This window comes from Chiroxiphia lanceolata, chromosome 2 (assembly GCF_009829145.1).
Source record: "Chiroxiphia lanceolata isolate bChiLan1 chromosome 2, bChiLan1.pri, whole genome shotgun sequence".
Classification (NCBI taxonomy): Eukaryota; Metazoa; Chordata; class Aves; order Passeriformes; family Pipridae; genus Chiroxiphia; species Chiroxiphia lanceolata.
In genome coordinates this window covers 17,084,130-17,107,062 of record NC_045638.1, presented here as the reverse complement: position 1 = coordinate 17,107,062, position 22,933 = coordinate 17,084,130, and the positions used below count along the sequence as shown (strand labels likewise).

At 37.7% G+C, this 22,933-nt stretch overlaps 1 protein-coding gene across 1 annotated transcript; it reads left to right on the top strand.

Moving 5' to 3' along the window:
• Positions 1-111: 111 nt before the first annotated feature.
• Positions 112-16,324, top strand: SYAP1 (synapse associated protein 1). Its single transcript, XM_032677291.1, has 9 exons — positions 112-409; positions 3,163-3,281; positions 5,185-5,251; positions 6,881-6,954; positions 7,264-7,403; positions 9,281-9,426; positions 12,536-12,594; positions 13,590-13,737; positions 15,315-16,324. Exons 1-9 carry the CDS (start codon positions 217-219, stop codon positions 15,440-15,442), a joined length of 1,074 nt encoding a protein of 357 aa, XP_032533182.1. The 5' UTR covers positions 112-216; the 3' UTR covers positions 15,443-16,324.
• Positions 16,325-22,933: the final 6,609 nt, after the last annotated feature.

The window sequence follows — 22,933 nt, the reverse complement described above, 5'->3', positions numbered from 1 at the left end:
CTCCCCACGCGACAGCCGCGACACGCGCGACAGGTGCGGCGCGCTCCCGCCCCGCGCGCCTCCGCTCCGCTCCGCTCCGCCCGCTCCCGCCCCTTTCCCCGCTCCCGCTGCCGCTCCCGGCGGAAGTGGCGCACGCGGAAGGAGCGCGGAGCGGCCGCCCCGGTTTCCGCAGGGCAGCGCCGGGATCCCCGAGCGCGGCCGCCACCGCACCCAGAGATGTTGCGCGGCCTGGGCAGCTGGCTAGGGCTGGAGCGGGCCGGGGAGGAGCAGCTGCTGCCCGCCGGGAAGGGGAGCAGTCCTGAGGAAGAGGAGGAGGAGGCGGGTCCGGCCGCGCAGGAGCAGGAGCAGGAGCAGGGGGAGCTGCAGGAGGACTCGGAGGCGCTGCTCAGCCAGGCCAAGGGGTTCGGCAGTGAGTGTCCGGTGCTGCTCTAACAAGTGAACAGAGCGAACGGCTGCGAACGTGCCTTTCGGTTGCCATTTCTTTCAGAGTTGTTATTAAAGCAGCAGCGTTTCCTTAAGTATCTGTTCTTTTGGCACTGTGGGAAGCGGGCTCTGTATAGATATAATAAGTCTGTCTGTATAGAATTAATGCACTTCATGAATTGGTGCGGGAATTTGTGGGGTTTTTTCATAAGAAAATAATGAGGTCTGATGATTTTGTTGAACTCGTCTGTCATGGAATCATAGAATGATTTGGGTTGGAAGGGACCTTCAAGACCATCTCATTCCACGCCTCCTGCCATGGGCAAGGACACCTTCCACTACACCAGGTTGCTCAAAGCCCTGTTCAGACTGGCCCTGAACACTGCTAGGGAACACTGCTAGGGGCAAAGCTGTAATTTGCTATAAGATCCCTGCTTTGCTATAGATTCATAGATAAAAGTAATCCAAAGTACAGATCTATACTCGTTACCGAAGGGTTTTTTTTTAATTGATGCTCTGAAATGCTGGATCAGTATAATCTGAGAGGTTAATCTGAGATGGTTCTTGATTGTGCTTTGTCTCGGGCAGTCTGAACTGCAGCAGTTTTGCCTGTGGAGATTGATCAAATACTAGTCCTGTCTCATTGTGGTAAATTGATTCGAATCTGCTAATTGCTCTGGTTGTTCAGGAAGAAAAAAGTACTTTGAATTTCAGGGGAAGAATAAGTGTTGACTGTTACCCATATAAAAGTCCATCCCATAATTTGCTCTGGAAGCGAAAATTTGGTTTAGTGATCCATGGGTTCATTGTGACACCAGGGTAGGTTGTGGTAGAAAAGCTTTTTTATAAAGATTTGGACATCGCTGTTTTAAGACATAACTCTAGAAGCATCTGCACGGCTAACAAACAGGGTAGCTATGTAGAAAAGATGGCACATAAAGAATTTCCATGGCACATAAAGAATTTACTGGTAAAACCAAAGCCTTACAGATTTTAGTTTTTGCTCATTATCACGCCATTATAAAAGTTATGAAAGTTTTGCCAGTGTGAACTAATAATAGCATTATTGCTACATACATGTTCTTAATACAGGCATAGATTTATAAGATGGAGGGTAACTTTTTTGGTCACTTGAAAGTGGAAGTGTTGTTTTCCACCACGAATTTTATTTTTCTAAGGCTAAGTGCCACCTCATAGCGAGGTTTTATAAATACCTTACTTCAAAAATATCTTTGCCCTTAATGAAAATAAAAAGCATTTTGCTCTTCAGCTCGGTTCCAGGACTGGCCAGAACTACTTTGTCCAACAACACCAGAATGTCACCAGAAAGCAAATGCCTGAGCACCTTTTGCACCTAACACAATTGCATATGAGAAAGTTTCCAGGGATACATGAAACAACCAATAAAAGCTGGTACGGAGTAAGCAATCCAGTAGGCTGCTGCTTCCTCTACTCTTGTAAGGGGAATAGTATATGTATTTATATCTAAAGTGTAGGAGTTAAGCATCTTTTTGTATGTGAAGCATGAGATGAGTTGTAAAGCCATATAACAGATATGAAAGGTGCTGGCGAGTACTTCAAGGATGTTTGATTGCCACCATTCTGTAGCCTATAAACAGAAGTTACATATAAAAACCTGGCTTGCTTAAAGGCTGGCTAGACCTCTGCATTTCAGTATTCATTTGGTGATATCATAGCAAAGACAATATTTTATACACCACAAAAACAGTCGGCTCTCCAAAAGGTGACATCAGCGTTCCAAAGTAACTCATTCTACCAGTGACCAACAACTGTGTGTTAAAGGAACTCACATTTTTTTTTTTTTTTGCATGGTAAGATTATTTCTTACATTTCTAACCCATAAGGAAACTGGACGTTTTGAGAGGTCTTGAGAAGGAAGGTTCTTCTGTTTCTGAAGGTTTATGAAATACATCTTGCTGCTTGCAAGTTTGTTCTCCTTAATTAAAAAGCAATAATACAGTGCAGATGCCCACACTACATAGTTCTTTCCCTGCCACCTCTTCACTTCAGCTAATACAAAAAATATGAGTCTTTGGGAATATTTGTCACTGCTGTTTTGACACTGAATATATTCAGAAAAGTGAACAGGGCCATGGTGCTTTCCATAGAGATAAAGAGAGGAAAACAATGCAAAATAGGTAAGGGCAAACATCAAGAGCAAGCTTGTATGTTAGGATTTTTGAAGGAATATCAAGTGTTACTTGCATGAAATTTTTCATGGATTTTCTGCTTCACCTTATGAGATTTTATTGTGCATTTTGGTTTTCTTTTAAAAATATATATTATAAAATTATTATTATATACAATAATATATAATGTTTTAATACTGTGGCTAAGTTAATTTATTGCTTCATGTCTCTGAAATGCTTATATGAAATCAGGAAAGACCCATTGCTTCAAAAAACTCATTGGAAAACAGTATTTCAAGGACCAGTGGGAATGTTTGATTTAGTAAACAAGGTTCACATATGCAAGTTTGATTTACAGAATGTTGTGATCGAGCATAGAGTTTGATCATCATCATTAAAGAATATGTACTAGAAAAGGATAAATAAAATTTTAGGAGTTCTTTGTAGGCCAGAAGCTGGGTTAAGTTATTTGGAAAGAAACTTTTAAGTAGGTATGCAAATGTCTAAAGAGAAGGAAAAATAAATCTAGTAAAAGAACTGAATGTAAAGAGATCTTTTCTCAGGTCTTTCTTTTTTTTCTCTGTGAAAGGTTACCTCTTCAATTTTGCCACTGCTGCTACAAAAAAGATATCCGAATCCGTTGCTGAAACAGCACAGACAATAAAGAAGTCTGTAGAAGAAGGAAAAATTGACAGTATCATTGATAAGGTATTTTGTTTCTAGATACCTTTCTGAAAAATCTGTTTGCTTACTGTTGTTATAACATGTGGCAAATCTGGCATGTGATAACATTTCTTTAAGCTGTCTTAAGATATTATGTATTTCAAGAGATACTGTACATCTCCTGTCATGATAAATGATGTGATTGAAATGTTTATTCATGGTAGACCTGCCAAAAAATGGTCACCCTGCTTTACTCAGTACTGCACCTGTGTTCCATTCCTTCAGGATGTTCATACGCTGGAGAGGCACCAAAAGAAAATATGGAAAATGCTGACTGTGCATATATTCCTACATGACATGTAGGAGGAAGGGCTGGAAGAATTTGAGACAAGCAGTTGGGGGAATGTCTGTCTAGAGATGTGTGGGCTGAGTTTTTTTCCCCCAGTTTATTTAGCTGGAAGAAGAAATGCTGTAGCTTGCATCTCAAGTGCATCTCTGAAGCAAGAGTCAGAATTAGCTCAGTGGATATTAAATCCTAAAACCCGAGAGCTATACAGGTGCAGTTTCAGAAGAGCCAGTGAGCTCATGAAACACCTTGCTGTTGTCCTATTCTTTTACCCACCCTGACCCTGCCACTTATCTCTTGCCCTCTGTGTTCCTGGCTGCCAGCTCTAGTTAACTTCTGCCAGCAAGTGTTCTTCCAGTGCTTTAAGTCACAAACTTGGCAAAAGGGAAAAAAAAGGCAATAAGTGCTATGTAGTGTTATGTGTTTGTTGCTGAGGGTAGCTTGGAAGGGGAAGGGAACTGGCCAAAACCAATGTAGCTGCAGTAGGACTGTGCCTCCAGGAGTGTCTGACAGGAGATGCAGCCAGATCCCTCTTCCTGCTCCTGTCTCTGACAGCCCTTCAGGGGAATTACAATGTTGCCTCTTTAATTTTTTTAATACGATGAAATTCAATTTCTTGATGTAATTAGTGTTCACGTTGTCTTCCAAATGAATCATCAAATGACACTTCTGAATTTCTATTATGATCACATTTAGTTTTCAGATTTCATTGACAACAGTCTACAGTATATTAGAGTGTAATGTACTTTTGATCCACATAATAAAGAAAAAAACAAGAAGGTTATCTGTTAATTTAATACTGAGTTGCTGAATGAAAAAGAATTATAGGAATTTATCAGGATTTAGCTTGAAGACTTGTGTGCTTTTTGGCAGCTTTTTAAGCCATAGATCTCACTGCATAAAATTTGGTTTTTTGTGAGTGGTTTAAATACTCGTTTCTAGCTTTATGGTTTTTTGCCTTTGCTTTCAACTACAGCACATTTGCATTGTTACTTCTAGATTATGGCATGCCGTATTCTGAGACCATTCTCCAATTTTTAATTCTAAATTCAATGTAGGATATTTCTGAATGTAATTTTTTTAATGAAAATTTGTCAACAACATAAATGGAGAAGTTATTTCAGCTAAGAAAACATTCTGAAAATTCTGCTTTACAATTTTGCAAGCCCAATTTACTGCAATGGATGTATTTCTTAGGCAACTCTTGAAACTTACTGTAAGGCCAAGGGTATCTTTAGGTGTTTAATGCTTTAAAACATGCTGAAATAAGTCTAAACAGTCTGTGTTGTCCGTATTTGATATAAGGCAGTAAGTGGATATGCATAGTATGCCAGTGTTCAAATTATGAGCTAGTCTTTTTTCCTTGTCCTCCTATTTTGATAAAACTATAAATATAATTTTGAAAGCATACACAATAGTTATAACTTCTTAAATGCAAAATCAAATGTTTCGGTAAAGGGAAATGTATGATTGACATGAAACACCTTCAACTTACAAAAAGGGCTACCACAGATATAAGAATTTGAAAGCACTTGCTGAGTGAACGTGAAACAAGGGGAGTGAATTTTTTTTTAATTGTGGTTCCCTAATTTTTTTTTTTAGACAATTATTGGAGATTTTCAGAAGGAACAGAAAAAATTTGTCCAAGAGCAGCAAACCAAAAAATCAGGTAATGTATGCTTTTTTTCTTAGTGCCTAACATCACATAAGTGAAAACCTGGTGGAAGCTGTGTAGTTGAGGTACATCTAAAACTAATCTATCAAAGCTCTGTTTAATGAAACATGTTATGGCACAACTTAATGCATATTGTGCAATAGGAAGATAATATTTTTAAATGAGGCTAGTATTACATTATCTTGCTTTTTTAACCAAATTCAGCTTTATGAAATTATCTCAAAGATCACTGTGCTAATGCAGAGCTGATCTCTTGCTGCTGTTTTGCGTCTTAAACCTGTGTATTTATTGAAAACTGGCATGCTGATTTCTTCTGAGCTTTAGCAATAATGTCACATTTTCATAATGAAATTAAAAACATAGGTTAGGGTTTGCACTATAGTATTTAATTAGTTTTGCTTTAGGAGTTACTCTGCTTACATTAAAGACATAATTGCTCCTTTGCTTTCCCATAAATCATTTACTTTGTAATTATCTGTGATCTAAATTCTTTAAGTTATCCACCCATATACTATTAACATCAGTGGATCTATTCAAGAGTTTAAAATAAGCACAGTTGTTTTTTCACATCGAGTTTCATAATTTTAATGTCTTACCTGATTGCGGTAATTTCTGACAGTTTGAATAATTAGTGACTCTATTGTTAATCTTTAAAATGAGCTGTTTTAAATGGATTGTGATAAAATTTTTCATGGTGTTTATAGTTAGTATGTTAGTCTGGTTTCTTCTTGCAAGATTGTTTATGTGATCTTCTTGTCTGTAATTCTTTTTGTCTCTGTTAGTAGACTCTCTTAATATATTTCTACAAGCTTTATGAAAATAGGTAGCTAGATTGGCCAAAGGAGGAGTAACAGATGACCTGACTGCAAGAAGCATTAGCATCAGAAGGGAATCTATGTGGGTGAAAGATCTTGCTGATATCAGGTGCACAGGCAAAGAAACATTGTTAGTTTAAGGGCACAAGAGTAATAAGTTAACTGTTACAGATGCATCCTGTTGTCTCTGTAGGCTGAATTTGCATTGACAGTGAAAAGATGAATAAATATCTATACATCTACAATAGTTTATTTTCCTCTCTATACAGCCTATAGAACTATTTTGGAAGTATCTGCCTAAATATGTAAATCAGCTGAACTTGAGTGGGCTTATTCAGTGTATAACATGATGTAATTTATAACAAATTTATAATCTTTATCTCCATTGTTAAAGAATTGGTGTCTTCTGGGTGTAAATTATTTTGCAAACTTAATGTAGACAAAGTTTACACATTCAGAGTGAATCAAGAAATGCTATTTGCAGACAACTTAGCTGGTTATACAGCACTACTTCAGTAACTAAACTAAGAGGCACTGGTGCAAAGAAATCCCCACAGTTTGATTTTTACAACAGAAATCAGAAACTATTTAATTATTATTTTTTACCTCTGATAAGTAAGGATCCATTTCTACAGCTTCTCTCTCATGCTATGAACTTAATTTAAGAAAAAGGAACTATGAATAGGACTACTGGTATAACTGCTTATTTTTATGACACTATATGTTACTTTATGGAAGGTCTGTTTTGTTGTTTGGGGGGGGGGTTCAAGTAATACTCAAGGAATTATCTTCCTCCTCTCAATAACAGAAGCCGCAGTGCCTCCCTGGGTAGACAGCAATGAAGAAGAAACAATTCAACAACAAATATTGGCCTTATCGGCAGTAAGTATTTTATTTCCTGTAAGATTTGAAATCCTCTCTTCGAGAGATTAAAGCTTCTCTTTTTTTTTTAAGTGAGTTTGGTTGGCATTATTAAATTATGTATTTTCAACATACTTCTAATATATGTGTCAGTGTGCTGATCATGTGCAATAGTAAATAGTTCTATCAGTTTCAACTTGAGCCACAGCAGATCCTTGGTATAATTTTTATTTTTGTAAAGGTTTCACGTACTGCTTTGCTGATCTTGCATGTGAAATAGGGTGTCCTTTGTCCAATATCAGTTAATGACCATAAATATGTTCTTCAAAGGACAAACGGAACTTTCTGCGGGATCCCCCAGCAGGTGTGCAGTTTAATTTTGACTTTGATCAAATGTACCCTGTTGCACTGGTGATGTTACAAGAAGATGAACTTCTTAATAGGATGAGGTTTGATCTCGTTCCCAAACAGTAAGTAATTTCTGCTGGTAACTATGTATCATCGTACTTTTAATGTTTCTGTAAATACCCATAAATTACCCTTTGTTCTTTTCACTTCCTTCAATTCTCTGTGTTCTTCCGATGTATGTTTTTTATCTGCTAATGTCAAATGTGTGGAATACTGCATGTGCATGGAAGTTTAGCAGTTGGAGGAAAGAACAGAAGTACATCTATTACACCTTCAGAACCAGCAAGGACCTGTTAATTTAAGTATGGGAAAGGCCTTCAATTTTTCCATGTCCGATGTGCTAAATTAAAATTATTTTTTCCCCCAAACAAAGGTAAATGCAACAACAAAAATGTTCAGATCTGTTGGTGTAACTGACACCCCGGAAAGGTGGTTACAGATAGTCAGAGACCACACTGGAGAAATGGTAAAAGAATGTGTCACAAAGCGGCAGCAGTGCAAGCAAGAAAACCTGGGTTTGAATAGGCAATGGGAAAAGCTCTGCGTTGAGCTGCCTTCCTTCTAGTGGACCTAACTAAAAGATCCAAAGGTCTTTGTCCAAGCAGTTGTGGCCTTCTTGGTCACAGCTTTATTCCCTAACTGTTCTTCCTTGTCCAGTCCCAGACTCTGCTCCTAAAGCTCGTTTCAAAAGTCAATATTATCTTGAAGTGGGAGTTCCCAACACTAGTCTTCTTGCCTAAGGATGAAAACAGAAAACATCTTTCTTTGTGACCTTTTCTGTTTTAAATTTCCACCTTTTATGAACCACCCCAGCTCCGCATTCTGTTTACCTTTTCCCTCCTTTCAGTCCTGAAGATCTGCCCGTATTCTAGGTGTTCATCAGATCTGTCTCTGATGCTCTGTCTCCAGCCTCTGGTCATGCTGTCCTTGCCTGTTCTACCACATTGCTTAATAGTTTTTTTCCCCCTGTTCTTAGTCATCTCTCCTTCTCTCTCCTTCTCTCTCCTTCTCTCTCCTTCTCTCTCCTTCTCTCTCCTTCTCTCTCCTTCTCTCTCCTTCTCTCTCCTTCTCTCTCCTTCTCTCTCCTTCTCTCTCCTTCTCTCTCCTTCTCTCTCCTTCTCTCTCCTTCTCTCTCCTTCTCTCTCCTTCTCTCTCCTTCTCTCTCCTTCTCTCTCCTTCTCTCTCCTTCTCTCTCCTTCTCTCTCCTTCTCTCTCCTTCTCTCTCCTTCTCTCTCCTTCTCTCTCCTTCTCTCTCCTTCTCTCTCCCTTAACCTACATACTTTCCTCCCCACAGGTTATACCATTTCTGCCTTCTTTTGCCTCTGGGTTAAAGCTGGGTCTTTTCTTGCTTGCTGGAGGGATTTCAGAGGGAAATGTTACCTGAAATATGGGATAGTTTACCACTTAACAAAGTTGGTCATTTCTGGGATGTCAGTTTCTAGTTACTAAAGGTTACTGAAAGACGTACAGCTAAGTGAAATAGTTCTGCTATCAAAGGTGTTCCAGTTCCACCTGATGTCTAGGGAAGATGTAGATGAATATAGTTTGACAACAACAGAATGTTGAGTTTAGAGAGGAAGTAAAGAGAACAGGGTTGTTTGGCTTGTTGGGTTAGCTTACCTAATTTGTCAAGAGAGATGGAATAGCATAACATTTTTCCATACTATGTGTTGCTGCATGCTGTTAAGTTTTTTCTAAAGTTGTAACATTATTATTATATGTTCAAGTCCGTTGCAACTGCCTTGTAAGGGATCAAGAAATTCTACAATGATGGATTTTTTAAAATGTGTTAATATCACAAATTTCTTTTTTAAGTTTTTACTTAAATAGCAGCTATGTCTACTCCTTCTCTCTGCATATTTCATTTTATTTCACTGCTAGATGGTAAAAGGAACCATATTTCCAAGTGTAGTAATCAAAATCTATTTCTTCCTTCTAGCGTAAAGGAGGAGGTGTTTTGGAGAAATTATTTCTACAGGGTGTCCTTAATTAAACAGTCTGCACAACTCACTGCACTTGCAGCTCAACAGCAAGCAGTAGGAAAAGAAGAGAGCAAAGGCAGAGAAGAGGATAGTGAACTGAAAGGTACTGGAAACATTTGTTTTAGCAAGCTCATTAACTTACTGTCATGCATGCTCACTGAATACATCAGATGCCATCAAATTTTTATCCTGGATTTCCAATTAAATCAGGGCTTCTCTCACCATACTTGGTGTGTTTGTGTAGCATGGAGAAGAAGAGGCTCCCAGTGCTTTCAAGCTGTTTTCCAGCTTCAGCTAACTGTGTCAGAGGAATAGAAATCTCAAGAGGAGAAACGCTGTACTTGGCTTATAACAGCTCATGACCACTAGTGGTCTCAGGTGTGCTTTTTTTGACTTAATTCACTTGGTGAGACAGCTAGCCAACCCAGCCAGCTGGCATATAGTTTGCTCTTGGCTTTTGCTTATCCCTCAGACCAAACAAATTAGCGAGTGATGCAGAGGTAGAATTTCGGTGGTGATGGAGGCAGAGACGTGCAGGGTGTGGAAAGGCCCACAATGTATTATAGAAATGGGAAAAAATGGGGACCAGGAGGTTACCTGGGATTCAGTCTTGAGATGAAAAAGCCACTTCAACATAGATGTCTTTAGTTACCTTGCTCATTTTATACTGATGATTCTTACTGACCCTCTTATGAACCACTGTGCCTCTTTATCTGCATGCAAACAAGTTCTGCGAGCAGGAATATAAGCAGCTTAAAGAGTAGAAAGCAGTTAGTGGCAAAGATGCAAAAGATAACCAGTAGTTCATTAAATCTTAGCTTAAGTTAAGGTGGGCTCACCACCTCTGGTAAGACACTTGAAGATTCTTGGCAGGCTGGGCAGAAATTGGGCAGGAGAAAGCTTTTGCTGCACCCTGGAACAGATTCTCATATCCCCAATATCAATAAATTGTTGTCATCCATGAAGTCCATTAATACTCATGTCCTGTCATGTGGACATGCTGGCCTGACAGCCAGCTGATCACTGCCAAGTTGACTTCTTTTTCACCCCTTTCAAATACAATAGCTTTCTTAGTATTTTTCCTCTTGAGTCCTTGCACTGCCAATGGTCCCATCTTTCTACTGTTACCTCAGTTTCTAATGTCTCCTTCCTTATTTTTTTTATAGGCTTTCTCACAGGTCTTTTGCACAGCTTACTGATTTTCTGCATTGTTTGAGCTAAGATTAGTCAGCTGGGCCTTGGCTCCTTGGACACTGGCAGCTGCACCTTGGGATGAAGGGGAGGTTACAAATGAAATTTCAGAGCTGGTCTTGTATATTGCATGGAAGATACCCTTTTGAAAAGGACTGTAGTAGCTTCCTCAAGCTTTTGTGTGTGTGTGCGCCTTTGTTGTCAGTTTTTCTCATTCTGTTTCTCATAGGTTCTGTTTGGAGTGTGCCTGTGTCAGCCTAGGCAAGGTCCCCATCTAGCGTAAAGAAAGTAGTTTTCTCTGAGTTAATATCCAAGAGCACTGACAAGACAGGCTATTCCAGCATCTACTGCAAACCAAGAGGCACCAATTCCCACTTCTTTTATTCAGGACAGTGATCTGCTGTCCAAAACTATGGGTGTTTTAATTGAAGTGTCTCAACTCTACAGGAGAGATGGCATCTGACCCTGTTGAACAATAAAAAATGTAATGTTTGAGTCATCCAAACCCTTAGAAATTGCCAGTCAAAGTGAAAGTTGCTGGATTCTAGTAGAATTTCCATTGTGACTGAACCAAAACATCTTCAGTTTAAAAAAACCCAAACCACTGTCTTTTGGCCTGTTGTGGCTCTCATATAGTTTAGACCACCATACAGTGAAGGACATGCAAATAGATTTACTGTCATAATGACTCTACGTTCTGTAATGGAAAAGATACATATACTAGGCTGCAGTAAATACATGTTTTGTTTCATTCAGAAATTGCATAGATTTGGGAAGCTCTGAATCATCCATGTTATTTTTGGCTTAAGTAACTTTTTTGAAGGTTGGATTCCCTAATCGGAGGCTAAAAATGGAAGTAATTGCCTGTTAGTAATTCTTCGTAATGATCAGTGTTTCTTCTTAAAGCTGACTGTCTATAAAATAGAATTGTTAGCCTTCCATTTTTATGTCTCTCTGTCTCCTCCTTGGCTGCTCTTTTCAGAAGGTTAAATTAGCATGGTTGATGTGAAAGGAAAAAAGAAGATACAAAAGGAAGATGTTCCACATTCTAGTGTAAGAGAGAGGATGGGACAGAGCAGTGGGCATTGAGTAGATGAGCTGTTAAAGCAGTGACAGCTACCAATTAGGAAATTATTTTAATTAAAACTGATCTTAATTTTAAAAAGTAAACATAAAGAAATTCCTTGTTCTGAAATTGCTGAGTTAGCAGGAGGAGTCCACCTGGGCACACGGCAGGAAGCAGAGCTGCGAGCTCAGAGCTGCTTTGCATATTTAAACAAGCAGAACTGCTAAGCAAGCAGCCCATTGCTACCATAACTTGCCCTGTGTGTTAATTGTTCTTGCAGCCACCTGGCTCTGTTTTGTAACTCTACCCTGATAGTTGCACAAGGAAGAAAGTTGGGATGTTCCTTTACCTGCCAGGAAGAAGATGTATCCTTGCTTGTAAACAGTCATTGTCTTCTAGCACCCTGCTACTAAATACAGAATGCACAGCAAATTTTCTTGGGAAATTTGAACCAGATTCTATGGTTTATGTTTTTCAATTACTTCCTTTGCCATGTCAGTAGTAGTAGTACCCAGCCAGGGGAGTTTGGGAACTTCTGTGGTAGACATTAACTGAATTTCATGACCAAGTCTACTTATTTGTAACTTGAAAGATCTTGTGGCATGTGGTGCCATCTGTAAGTGTTTTATAGAAGACATTCTCTCAGATTCCCAACTGCTCCTATCTGCATGGTTTTTTGGATCCTTTTGAGTGTCAGAGGTGTTCCTGTCTCTTAACTTTGGAGTCATACTGAGGAAATGGTTTGCTAAATTTGCCTTAATTAAGAATAGTAATTGCTTCTCTTCCATTTTGTTGTTTGAAATGCTTCACCTGTGGTTGAATTCAGCCTTTAACCACCAGGATTCCTCAAATCTTAAAATGGAATATTTCCCTGTATATTTAATAGACATACAGATTAAATGATATTTTTACATATTTAAATGTAATCTACCTTTTTTTCTCTCCCCCTTGACAGAAACAGTACGACCGAAAACACCACCTGTTACAATAAAGCTTCAAATAAAATCTCAAGAGGTAAAAATGCTGGTATATTTTATCTGGTATTTAATATGTGAAGCTGTTACTTAGTAGGTAATTATGCATCCTTTTGAGTAAGTTTTGCTGTGAAACCATAATAATATAGTATCTGACAGTCCTAACCTGCTGCTCTTTTGCTCTGATGATAATTTTTAGCGTATAATCTTGAAACTGATTTTCATTAGAAGAAACAGTAATTTATCTGAAGAATGCTTTCATTAGTATCTTGCACGTTATAATAAGATATGTTTTTCCTCCCAAGAGTGACATTTCCAAAATGTTTGGAGTAGAAGGTTAGCATTGTATTTAGACATGAGGAGTATCTTCATAAAAATGTACTTATGTGCCATGTTCTGTCCAGCTCTTCAGCAGTGATCAGGCTGGAGTATAGGAAATCTAAATGATGCATTGCAATAGCAACATTGTTTTATTGCACTTTTACTTGATACTGCAGAAACCTGTACCATAGGCATGTAATGACCCTTGTTCATTTCTGGATTGTAAAATCAGTGCCAGAGAACACTCTTGGCAGAAGCAGAGCTGTGAATTCACTTGCCAATAATATGCAGGGGACTAAATTAAGCTACAAAGATTTCAAAGAACAGTCCTCTCTTAATCTTATTCCTGTCTAGAAAACTGTTACTGAATTGTGGTCAAATTTTTAGTGTTAATCTTAGGTCCTGTTGTAAACTACTTATGAGTTTATTATTGTTTCCAAAGATTACAAAAACAGAATTAAAGTTGTTAAGCGAACACAAAAAGGCAGCCTAGGATGTAAAGCAGATCATTTTCAGTACAACTATCTAACGTTTTTGTCTGTACAAAAATACTCTTAAAGCAAAGTATCCCATAAAGAAAAATAGTTCTCAGAAAAACGCATTTGGTTTGGTTTTTGCTGACTCTATTTAAAAGCAGTCACATGAGTGGAAATATGTGTTGGTGACATTTCTTCCCCTGTCTGGATAAGTTTATACTAAACTGTCTTGCTGCAGGATGAGGAAGAGATTTCCACAAGTCCAGGAGTATCAGAATTTGTGAGTGATGCTTTTGATGCCTGTAATCTGAATCAGGAAGACCTAAGAAAAGAAATGGAACAACTAGTGCTAGACAAAAAGAAAGAAGAGACTTCAGTAGTAGAAGGTAAAGCTATTATTACCTCTGTGTCTTAAGTAGAGCAATTCTAGGAAAGGCTGATTTAAAAAAAAAAAAAAAGTCGTAATTCAATTTAGAGAAGTAGATTTGTGACAGTTTTTTCAAAGTGTATGAAATGAGAATTTAGCAAATTTTTCAAAGTGTATACAATGAGAGATTGCAGAAATTAATTATAATTTTCACTACAATCAAACCACATCTTACACAGAATGTTAGCTTTGAGGGGTTTAAATCCAAAGCACCTAAGAAGTTTTAGGTCGCTCTTCCATGAAAGTGAATATGGGGCATTTTTTCCTGTGTATCTCCTCCTTTCCTTGCCTTCTCTTTCATTGGTTCTTATGTGTACAATTTTTTGTTTCCTTTAAATTGACATCCTTGTAGGTACAGTACAGTATTTGGAAGTCAGGCTCTGTTTTCTTCTTGTGGCACCAGCTAAAAAGGCAGTATTTGCACCAAACTATGAGCTTGCAGAGGCCTCTGCTCTAAAAGGTTGAGAGGCATTTGGAACACTTAAAATTTAACAAATAGTTCTGAGAATGATGAGAAGAAATTAGGTGGAACTTATACTTAAAATAATTCCGAAGAACTAATATTAGTGTAAAGAGCATAAAAAACAGTCTGTGATGATCGAACTCTGGCCATACACAATGAACAATTTACTATGAAGACACTTGTATATGTAGATGCTTATGAGGTAATTCACTACAGTTTTCAGAATTCATCTTACAATGTGCTTTGGATGTTTCTGAATCACTGTTTTCTGAATTTTTTTTTTCCAATACGTAGCCAAGATTGAGGAATTGTTATGAGTAAAATCAGATTCTTGCATCTATTTCTTTGATGAAAGTGTTTCAGTAAGTCATTAATGTGTTATTTGTTCAGAGAAATCTCAGCTGGCCTTACTGACTTGGACTATGGAATTGCGTACCTTTGTATCTAGGCTGAAGTACTAACCAACATCAAACACCCATCTCCTCCCCCACACTCTTGCCTATGATAGGTAGAGCTAATTAAAATAGAGATTAATAACACTGTAATGCCTTCTGACTCATTTTTTGCCCTGAAGTATGAAATATGATTACCTTTAACCCTGATTAAATGAGCTTGCCTAGCTACAAATGCCAGTGAGGAGAATACCTGCTTCTTTGTTTTAAATTAGGCACAGCATTTGATCTTTTTTTTTTTTCATAACAGTATATAAACACATTTATGAACTTCATATTTTATGGAGATTTAAAAGTGCAAACTTGATTCAGTTGATAGCAGACTGAAAGACTGTAGGAAATGATGTTGCAAAGGGATGCTTATAACAACTTTTAGATGCTTTTTAGATCTTTATTATAGTAGGCACATAGGAATATAGACTTATATATTACTTAATTCCTACTTGTGATCAATAAGAAGGTGAAATTTCTGATCTTGAAGTCTCTTTAGTTTTTAAGGAGAATTGTCAGTAAAGTTTAGGAAATACAAGAGAGGTGCACTGCAAATTCATCTGCTTTTATAATAATAAGCAACATTATACATTATCAATTAAATTCTTACACTTTATTTATCTCTTGTAGAAGAAACTGCTGATTGGGAAAAGGAATTACAACAAGAGCTTCAAGAGTATGAGGTGGTGACAGAATCGGAAAAGCGTGATGAAAACTGGGATAAAGAAATAGAAGAAATGCTGCAAGAAGAAAATTAAGCATTTTCACAAAATTACTATAACCCAAAGCTTCTTCTGAAGACTGACATGGATTTCTGCTTTCATATTTTGCTTACAGAAATATCTTCAAAAGACATAAAAGAATCTAAAATCATTATAATTCCATATGGGAATACAACTAGTATTTCTGTTCTTTATATGAGCAGTTTCTGAACTTCTATATTCTTCAAAAGAAAAAAAGAGGAGGCAGACACTGCAAGTTATATGCCATAATTAAAAGTGATAACATTAATACATGAAGCAACAGTTCATGTTTTTAGGTGGTCAAGAAGCTCTTCAAAGAGATTTCTAAATATAAGAATCAAATTTTTTTTTGTCTACAGCCTTCTGTTTAGGATGTAAAAATGGGTGTTGTAAGTAACTTAGTCCTTGAAAACAATTCTCTCTTGACATTTGCACTCTGATCCCTGTATAATCTGTAAATGTGTACTATTTTTGAGGTACTTGTAGCTGCTAGCTTTCACGTGTATTTAACTTCCTTAATGTATGTAGCCAATCAATTTGTAGAAAACTCTATTGAATAACTTTCAATGATTTGTTAAAAAATACTAATGCAGACTCCAAAAGAAGCTGATTATTTTTCAGTCAGGTGGCAAACATTTAAGCATTTAAATAAGGATAGAATTATTAACTGCTTGAATTAAATTTGGTTTTGTTAAATCATCATATTAAGATATTGCCTTTCCCCACAGAGAGAAATAGTTTAATGCATTCTCTCTGCAGAAGGCTGTTATGTTTCCATTTAATTTTGCTGTCTGAGCTGAGAGCAAATTAAATGTTCCTCTTTAAGTGCTGAAACATTTATGTAAAAACTTTTGCTGGTTTGGACACCTTTATTAAATACTGTAGATATGTATAAAATTGTCTCTTTTATTTGGAAGGAGGGCAGAGTGAGGGGCAAGCATACTTCAGACTTACACAGATTTCAAAAATATACACTGTCACAGTGCTTAAGACATGGAATTTAAATTAAAAAATAGGGGGTTTTCTCTAAAAGATTTTTGATTCTTCATAGGCATCGAGATGTTTCCTGTAGTTTTACCATTAAGTCAGTATCTTCCTATATATAAATGAAAATTTGATGTTCTGTTTGTCATCTATTTCATAAACTTCTGTGACAAAACATTCATGAAATTCCAAATACAAAGGAAAATGGGTAAAATTAAGTAGGTTGGAGCCATTAAGCACAATTGAATTATAGGCATGTTACATACAGTAAGCTCTGTCTTAATGACATAATTCTGCAGAAAACTTTTGTAAAGAGACTGAAAAAGATTATAGCTGTAATTACTCAGTCAATATTCATCCCGTGGGAATTGAAAAGAGCTAAGTAGTTTTAACTGCTGTTACCGCAAGAAAGGTCTATTTAAAATTGTCTCCATTAGCAACTTGGACAGAAAGCTCTCCTGTATTTCTCAGTATACAAAAGGAATTGTTTTAAACCTGCATATATTTGGCTTCTCAAATTAGTTTATTGCCTTGCACTTTCTCAACTACAAACCATTTTATGCAGAATTTGTATTTTTATAGTGTTTTTCACTTAGTAAACAGATGTGAGATACGTCATGGTAAATAAGAGGTACTTAAGAAGCTTTTTATATCTAGGATTAATTAAAGACCACAAAAGTTAAATCTGTTACGCTCATAAAAATGAGACTATTCACAGCTTAATGGTTACTCTTGACAAATTCAACTGCTTATAGATTTGAGCTGGAGATATTAGGATCTGTGTACTGTACAGTTTGACACAACACCTAAAAAGATGGGCAGTTCTATTCTGAGAGTGGCAAGCCTTCCTTGGATGACTAAGAGTTCAAAGTCTCCAAATGCCAATCTTCAGAATGTCCTCTTTCTTAAAAATAAGCCTGATCATTCCTAGTGTTTTCAGATGTATTATTACCTTATTTGCATGAGGTTTGTACATGAAGCCTCATGTTTGTTTTCATGTAAGCATAACCTATATAGTGGTTTCATCTCTCATGAAAGATGGTTCCTACATATAAAACCTTTGTTTTCCAAGTTCCATGAAAAGCATGTCTATGAAAAAAAATAAACCAACCCGCTATTTGAATTTACATTTAAACAGGCAATAATGTAGCAAGGCTGAATCTGACTAGAACTCTGATATTTAAAGTCTCTTATCAAATATCATATTAATATTTTCCAATATGCATATCTGGTTTTAACCTGTAAAACTGAAGTAAGTTTTGTGTAATTCTGCAGTTTTCAGGCCTGCCCTATGCTTTTCATATAGATAGGTGCTACAAGTGCCTAGCAGTTCTTATTCTACGTGGAAAGACGGAAAGTGTCTGCATTCCACTTGTCACATGAGATGAACACAGGTAGACTTCTTCACGTTCTTTGTGTAGCCCAAATGTGTCATAATAGTATATATACATGTATATATATAAGCAAGTGTGCTGGTGTTTTCTTAATAGCATCGTTCCAAGCACTGGGATGGTGCAGATGGTAAAATCCAGCAACACAACAGTATGAAATCAATGACAAAATGAAAAGAAACCAAGAATAAATGTAAATCACACCATCCTGTGGATACAATGTGACAGAAAGTGCAGTTGTTTAAAACATTGAGGAGAAGCAAACAAACAATCAAAAAGATTGTTAACAAGTTTTCTTAGAAGAAACTGAACTTGCAAATTTTGGAATTAATCTTTTAGAAACAGGGAAAAGATTACCCAGAAATCATGTAGGTTAGCTTAGAATGGTGATACAGCTTTCTCCTGAGATGCCAGCATCTCCAGATCTTCTGTGCACTGAAGAATCCTCTTCAGCTATTAAATTACTAGTCCAGTTGGTTTAAGTTAATACCTATATGGAATTTTTTTATTTAGTAATTTTTTTGGAGGATGAGGAAGAGGAAAGATTGTAAAATCCTGGAATAAGAAAAGTGTAGCGAAACGTTCCCTTACATTTTTATTCAATCACTTACAGCTGTTCTCTTTTCACAGTTAACCTGCATTGTTTTAGTAAACTTTGGATTTTTTTAGTTTGTTTCTTCAGTATTTTTTTTCCTCCTTGCTGTTTGGTGATCTTGGTGTTTGCTTGGTGGGGTGGTGTACGTAGTACTGTAGCACAGGACATCAATTTTAACCTCACGCATTTAAAGAATAACTGCATGTGCAGGAGCCTGTCACCAGACTGTGAGATGCACCCTTGAACTGTCAGCCCCTCACACATTATTGACCTTTACTTTGCAATAGCTATTTCATAGAAAGGAACAAAGTGTGTCTGATTACTCCTCAGAGCACTGCCAAGCAGTAGCAGCCACATTGGGCCCTCAGTCCATGGGCTGTGTCTGGAGTGTTGTTGTACTGTTCCAGTGCGAAGAACCACCTTGATATAATGGTCTGGGTTTCAATACAGCAGGAGTTTAGAAGATTAATTATCTGGCCTGATACTCTGTGTCAGTAAGTGCTGACTGATATATCTGTAACAACAGTGCAGTAGCCTAGCCCTAAATACTGTTACCCATTAGTAGATTTTTCTTCCAAATACTCATTTTCAATGCTATTTTTCCTTTGTTTGAAACATTTGGGGTCTCTCGGGGGGTGGGGTGGGGCAGTTGTTAGATCATCATTCCAGTTTTTTTAAACAAAATGGCACGTAACAGTCAATTAATGTCTTGCTATATTTTCTTTGTATATATTAAAGTTAACTGTTGGAGAAAACAACAATTTCTGCAAAAACATCAGAAGATACACATGGCTTCATTTTACTCTCAGTATAGCCCAGTATTTTATATATATATATATATAAAGAGGATGTACATATATGCAAGTCCACATTTATTAATGTGTTTAAATATATTTTAAAATATTAATGATAATGTACTTTTCCTGTTCAGCTGTTACTTTTAACTAGATACCATTGTGAGACAAGGAGCAACCAAAATAATTAGCATTAGTTTGTCACACTATCATTTTTAATGAGACAGCACTCTGTAGAAATTATCTGTAAAAATGGAATCGCTTTGTTTCCTAAAAGCCTGGTTTTCATTATGGCACAGGTTAGGGACGTCTGTTTTCCTTTGCTAGTTCAGGAATTTATGAATCTATGACAAACCTCTGCAGATAAACTTGGAAGGTATACTTAATTCAAAACTACATGGGCAGATAGGTTATTTCGTCTCTGTGATTTTGGCAAAGTAGGGAAAGACAGAAGAAAAATACATTTAGTTCAGGGTAATATATAAAATTAGAAGAATAAAGATTGATGCATGCTTTGATACATGATACTCTAAAGAAAACCATGCTTAGTGTGGAGGTTTTTTACTTGTATGCATGCACCACAACTTTAATTATGCGGTTGCTTTTATTTATTTGTTCTCTTGACTATGGTTGCCATACAGCAGAAGTGTGAAGGTTTCAGAGCCAGATAAAACCACTGCTTTTCTGCATTTCCTCTCCTTCCCAAGGAGAAACGAGCCCCATTTACCTCACGATCACATAATGGCCAGAGAATGAATTGATTATACCCAGCTTCTTGTCCCACTTACTTCAGAAATGTTTTAATGATGGCCTTATGCCCATTCATGATTTTGATGCCTGCAATTTAAACATCAAACAGTTTTGGATGAGCTGTATCATCACTGCCTTTCATCCTGTATCATGTGTAACAAGACTTTCAGGACCATCGTGTGTTGGGTGGATGAAAGGTGCTGCTGTAAGAGTGATACTAGGAGAAAAGGATAGGATAGGATATTTTAATATCATATTTTAAGGGGGGCATTTTTCCATATACCACAAAATTTGTGGCAACTTTCCTTAGAGCTCATTCACGTTTGGAGTTTGTTTTCTGGGAGGGATGTGTGACATGTATGATGCATGTAAGAGAAAGCACCACCCAGCTGACACATCTTGGTTTCATTTTCTGTATTACTCCTCATCCCATTCCACATGTACCCTGGCATCTTGTTTGGTTTTATTTATAGCTACATGGTATGTTCAGCCAAGCACATGTTTCCAGTATTGTCCACATTGGGCTCCAGGCAATTTCCCTAGTAGCCATCACTGAATTTTAGAATCCTGTGAAGTAGAAGAGTGGTGATTTGAGTTGGATCTTTGGTTTGTTTGCTTTTTCTCTTCCTGCCTTCATTTTAATTTTTGATTAGTCGTTCTGTGAGAAGTTCCATTGGAAGAATTACTGTTCCTACTCAGTGTCATGGTTTCACCAGGAGGGAAGTGTTCCAAGAACAATTCTAGTAGTCCAGAGCTTCTTCAAACTCTAAGTAAAAGGACAATTTGTTACTGCATTTTAGTAGTTCCCTGACTGCATGGCATGTAAGAAAAGAAATAGTATATTTATTTCACAGTTGCTCACTTGTCATTGTTTAGAGGTTTGAGCATCTAGTTCTAGTTTTCACCTTACTAATCTGATTAAAACATAATGAAGGAACTCATTTTTCACCCAGTTGCCTGGGAGTTGTCATCCACCCCCCTCAGTGAGGGTGGTGAAGTATCCAAGAGAGGTGTCAGACTGGCTGACACATGTACAGCGTTCATGAAGTCAGACTACTCTTGAGTATGGTGATAACCATGTAACCTGGATGTAGTTCATAAAAATAGACTACCCAAAAAATTTGTAAAAAGTTGATGACTAAAGATTTTTACTAAGGGATACTTAGCTCTATCTTAAATAATAATTAAAAAGAGCTTATTTTCCTAAAATTTCAGCTTCTTGCCTGTGAAAACATGAGACCACTCCGCCTTCTTGGCAATGGCAAGTTGGGTGGAACACCTACTTGGCAGCTCCTAGTGTGTAGGATTGCACAAGCAATCTCCAGCAAGGTCATTAACAGGGCACAACTGAAAATATGTTCTCAACCTCCTCTCAGTACATGTACTTACTTGCAGGAGTGGAATACAGATTTCCAGTACTGTTGACATGCACTTCGTTGGTAAGTGCATTTTTGAGGGAAAGCAGTTCACAGAAACACAAAGAGACATAGGGATAGCACCATAAATGTAATTGAAAATACTAAAAGTAATTTGTTTTCATTCAATTTCACATGTGTGTTCTTGAGAGGACAACAGCACAGCAGGCAACCAGTGCACCAGAGGTCTGTGTCTGAGTTGTGAAGCTGAGTTGTGAAGCTCTCTCACTGTGCCTTCATCAGCTATCCTCAAAAAAACCTGAACCTTCTAGAAAACTGACTTACCAGGAAGAGTCTCTTTCTTCACAAAACAATTATAATTGATCTGTGTCCCTGTATCAGAACCCAGACAGTTCATGTGTGAGAAGAATTACTGCTAGAAATATATTCTCTCACATATGATAGTTTTTGAAGAAAACTCCCCCTTGACAGAATGGCTTCGTGTTTGCTTCTGCTGCATAATTTATGCTAACCTCCCTGGCACCCAGACTCACCAAAATAGGCCTCACAATGAATTTTATTACAGTAAAGGCTTACAGCCAGCATCAGCTCTTTGTGTCTTTATTCCATTCTTTCTCAAAGTAGCTCAGATTTTTAATTAATCTTCCTTCTATGCCAAAAAGTGCCTGAAAGGGGGAGAGTACAGAAGTAATTTATATTTTGCTACATATATATACTTTCAAGTAATGCTTGGGAGAAATTAAATAATGTTAAAGCCCTATTTAAGGATTGTATGAGCCAACCTGGGATCAAACACACCATATTTGAATGGATCTCTTGCTACTCTCTAATGGAAGGGATGGATGGGGAAAATCCCAAAACATCAAAATTCTGCTAGGGAAGAGGAGGGATCCTTCTTTCTTTTTCCAAGAATCATACCAGTATTATGCATGTTTGTAAAAGAACAAGTGTTATTTTGTGGAACAAAATCCCCATCTAAAGATCAGAGTGATACCCAAAAACGTAAAATTATTTTTCATCTTGAAATTAACAGTTGAATTGTTCTGGTAAGTATAGATTTAGGATGTAAGGACAAAATCATTTAAGCAAGTACTGCCTCACCGAAGTTACTTTATTCAACACTGACACTTGACCTATTTTCCGAAGTAACAAGTGCTTAGGGACTTGTGTGATATTTTTTTTCAGCAACTCTAAAGTTCCCGCCATATACGACATGGGAAGTGGGATTATTTCCCTGAAAGGCAGGAACATCTGTATTTCTAGGATGCTTGCTTGCACCAGTTTTAAGTTACTCCAGAGCGGTCCCCGACAATCGAGGCCCACGTGAGCACATGGCACGGCCGGTGGTTCGCAGGAGTGCAGGTGACCCTTGGCAGCTCCATCCTCCCCTCCCTGTGTTGAGTCCTTGCTTCCACAGGCGCGACCCTTAAGCCTGGAGAGGAGCCCCGTGCCGGGGCGGGCTCTGGGGGCGATGGGCCACACCCACGGCATCTCCAGGAGATAAGGCTCCGTGCAGCTTTGGCCTCGGCTACTCCTGCAGAGCGATTCCGGGCAGAACTTCCTTGCGCACCTCGCTCCCCCCGCACACACGCCCTGCTTCTCCTGCAGGAGCAGCA

Excerpts from the sequence above, each read along its gene's own strand:
- SYAP1 (XM_032677291.1), top strand. The coding sequence starts at position 217 with ATGTTGCGCGGCCTGGGCAGCTGGCTAGGGCTGGAGCGGGCCGGGGAG. Across the intron at positions 3,282-5,184 it reads TTGACAGTATCATTGATAAG|ACAATTATTGGAGATTTTCA; the intron begins GTATTTTGTTTC and ends TTTTTTTTTTAG. Across the intron at positions 7,404-9,280 it reads TTTGATCTCGTTCCCAAACA|CGTAAAGGAGGAGGTGTTTT; the intron begins GTAAGTAATTTC and ends TCTTCCTTCTAG.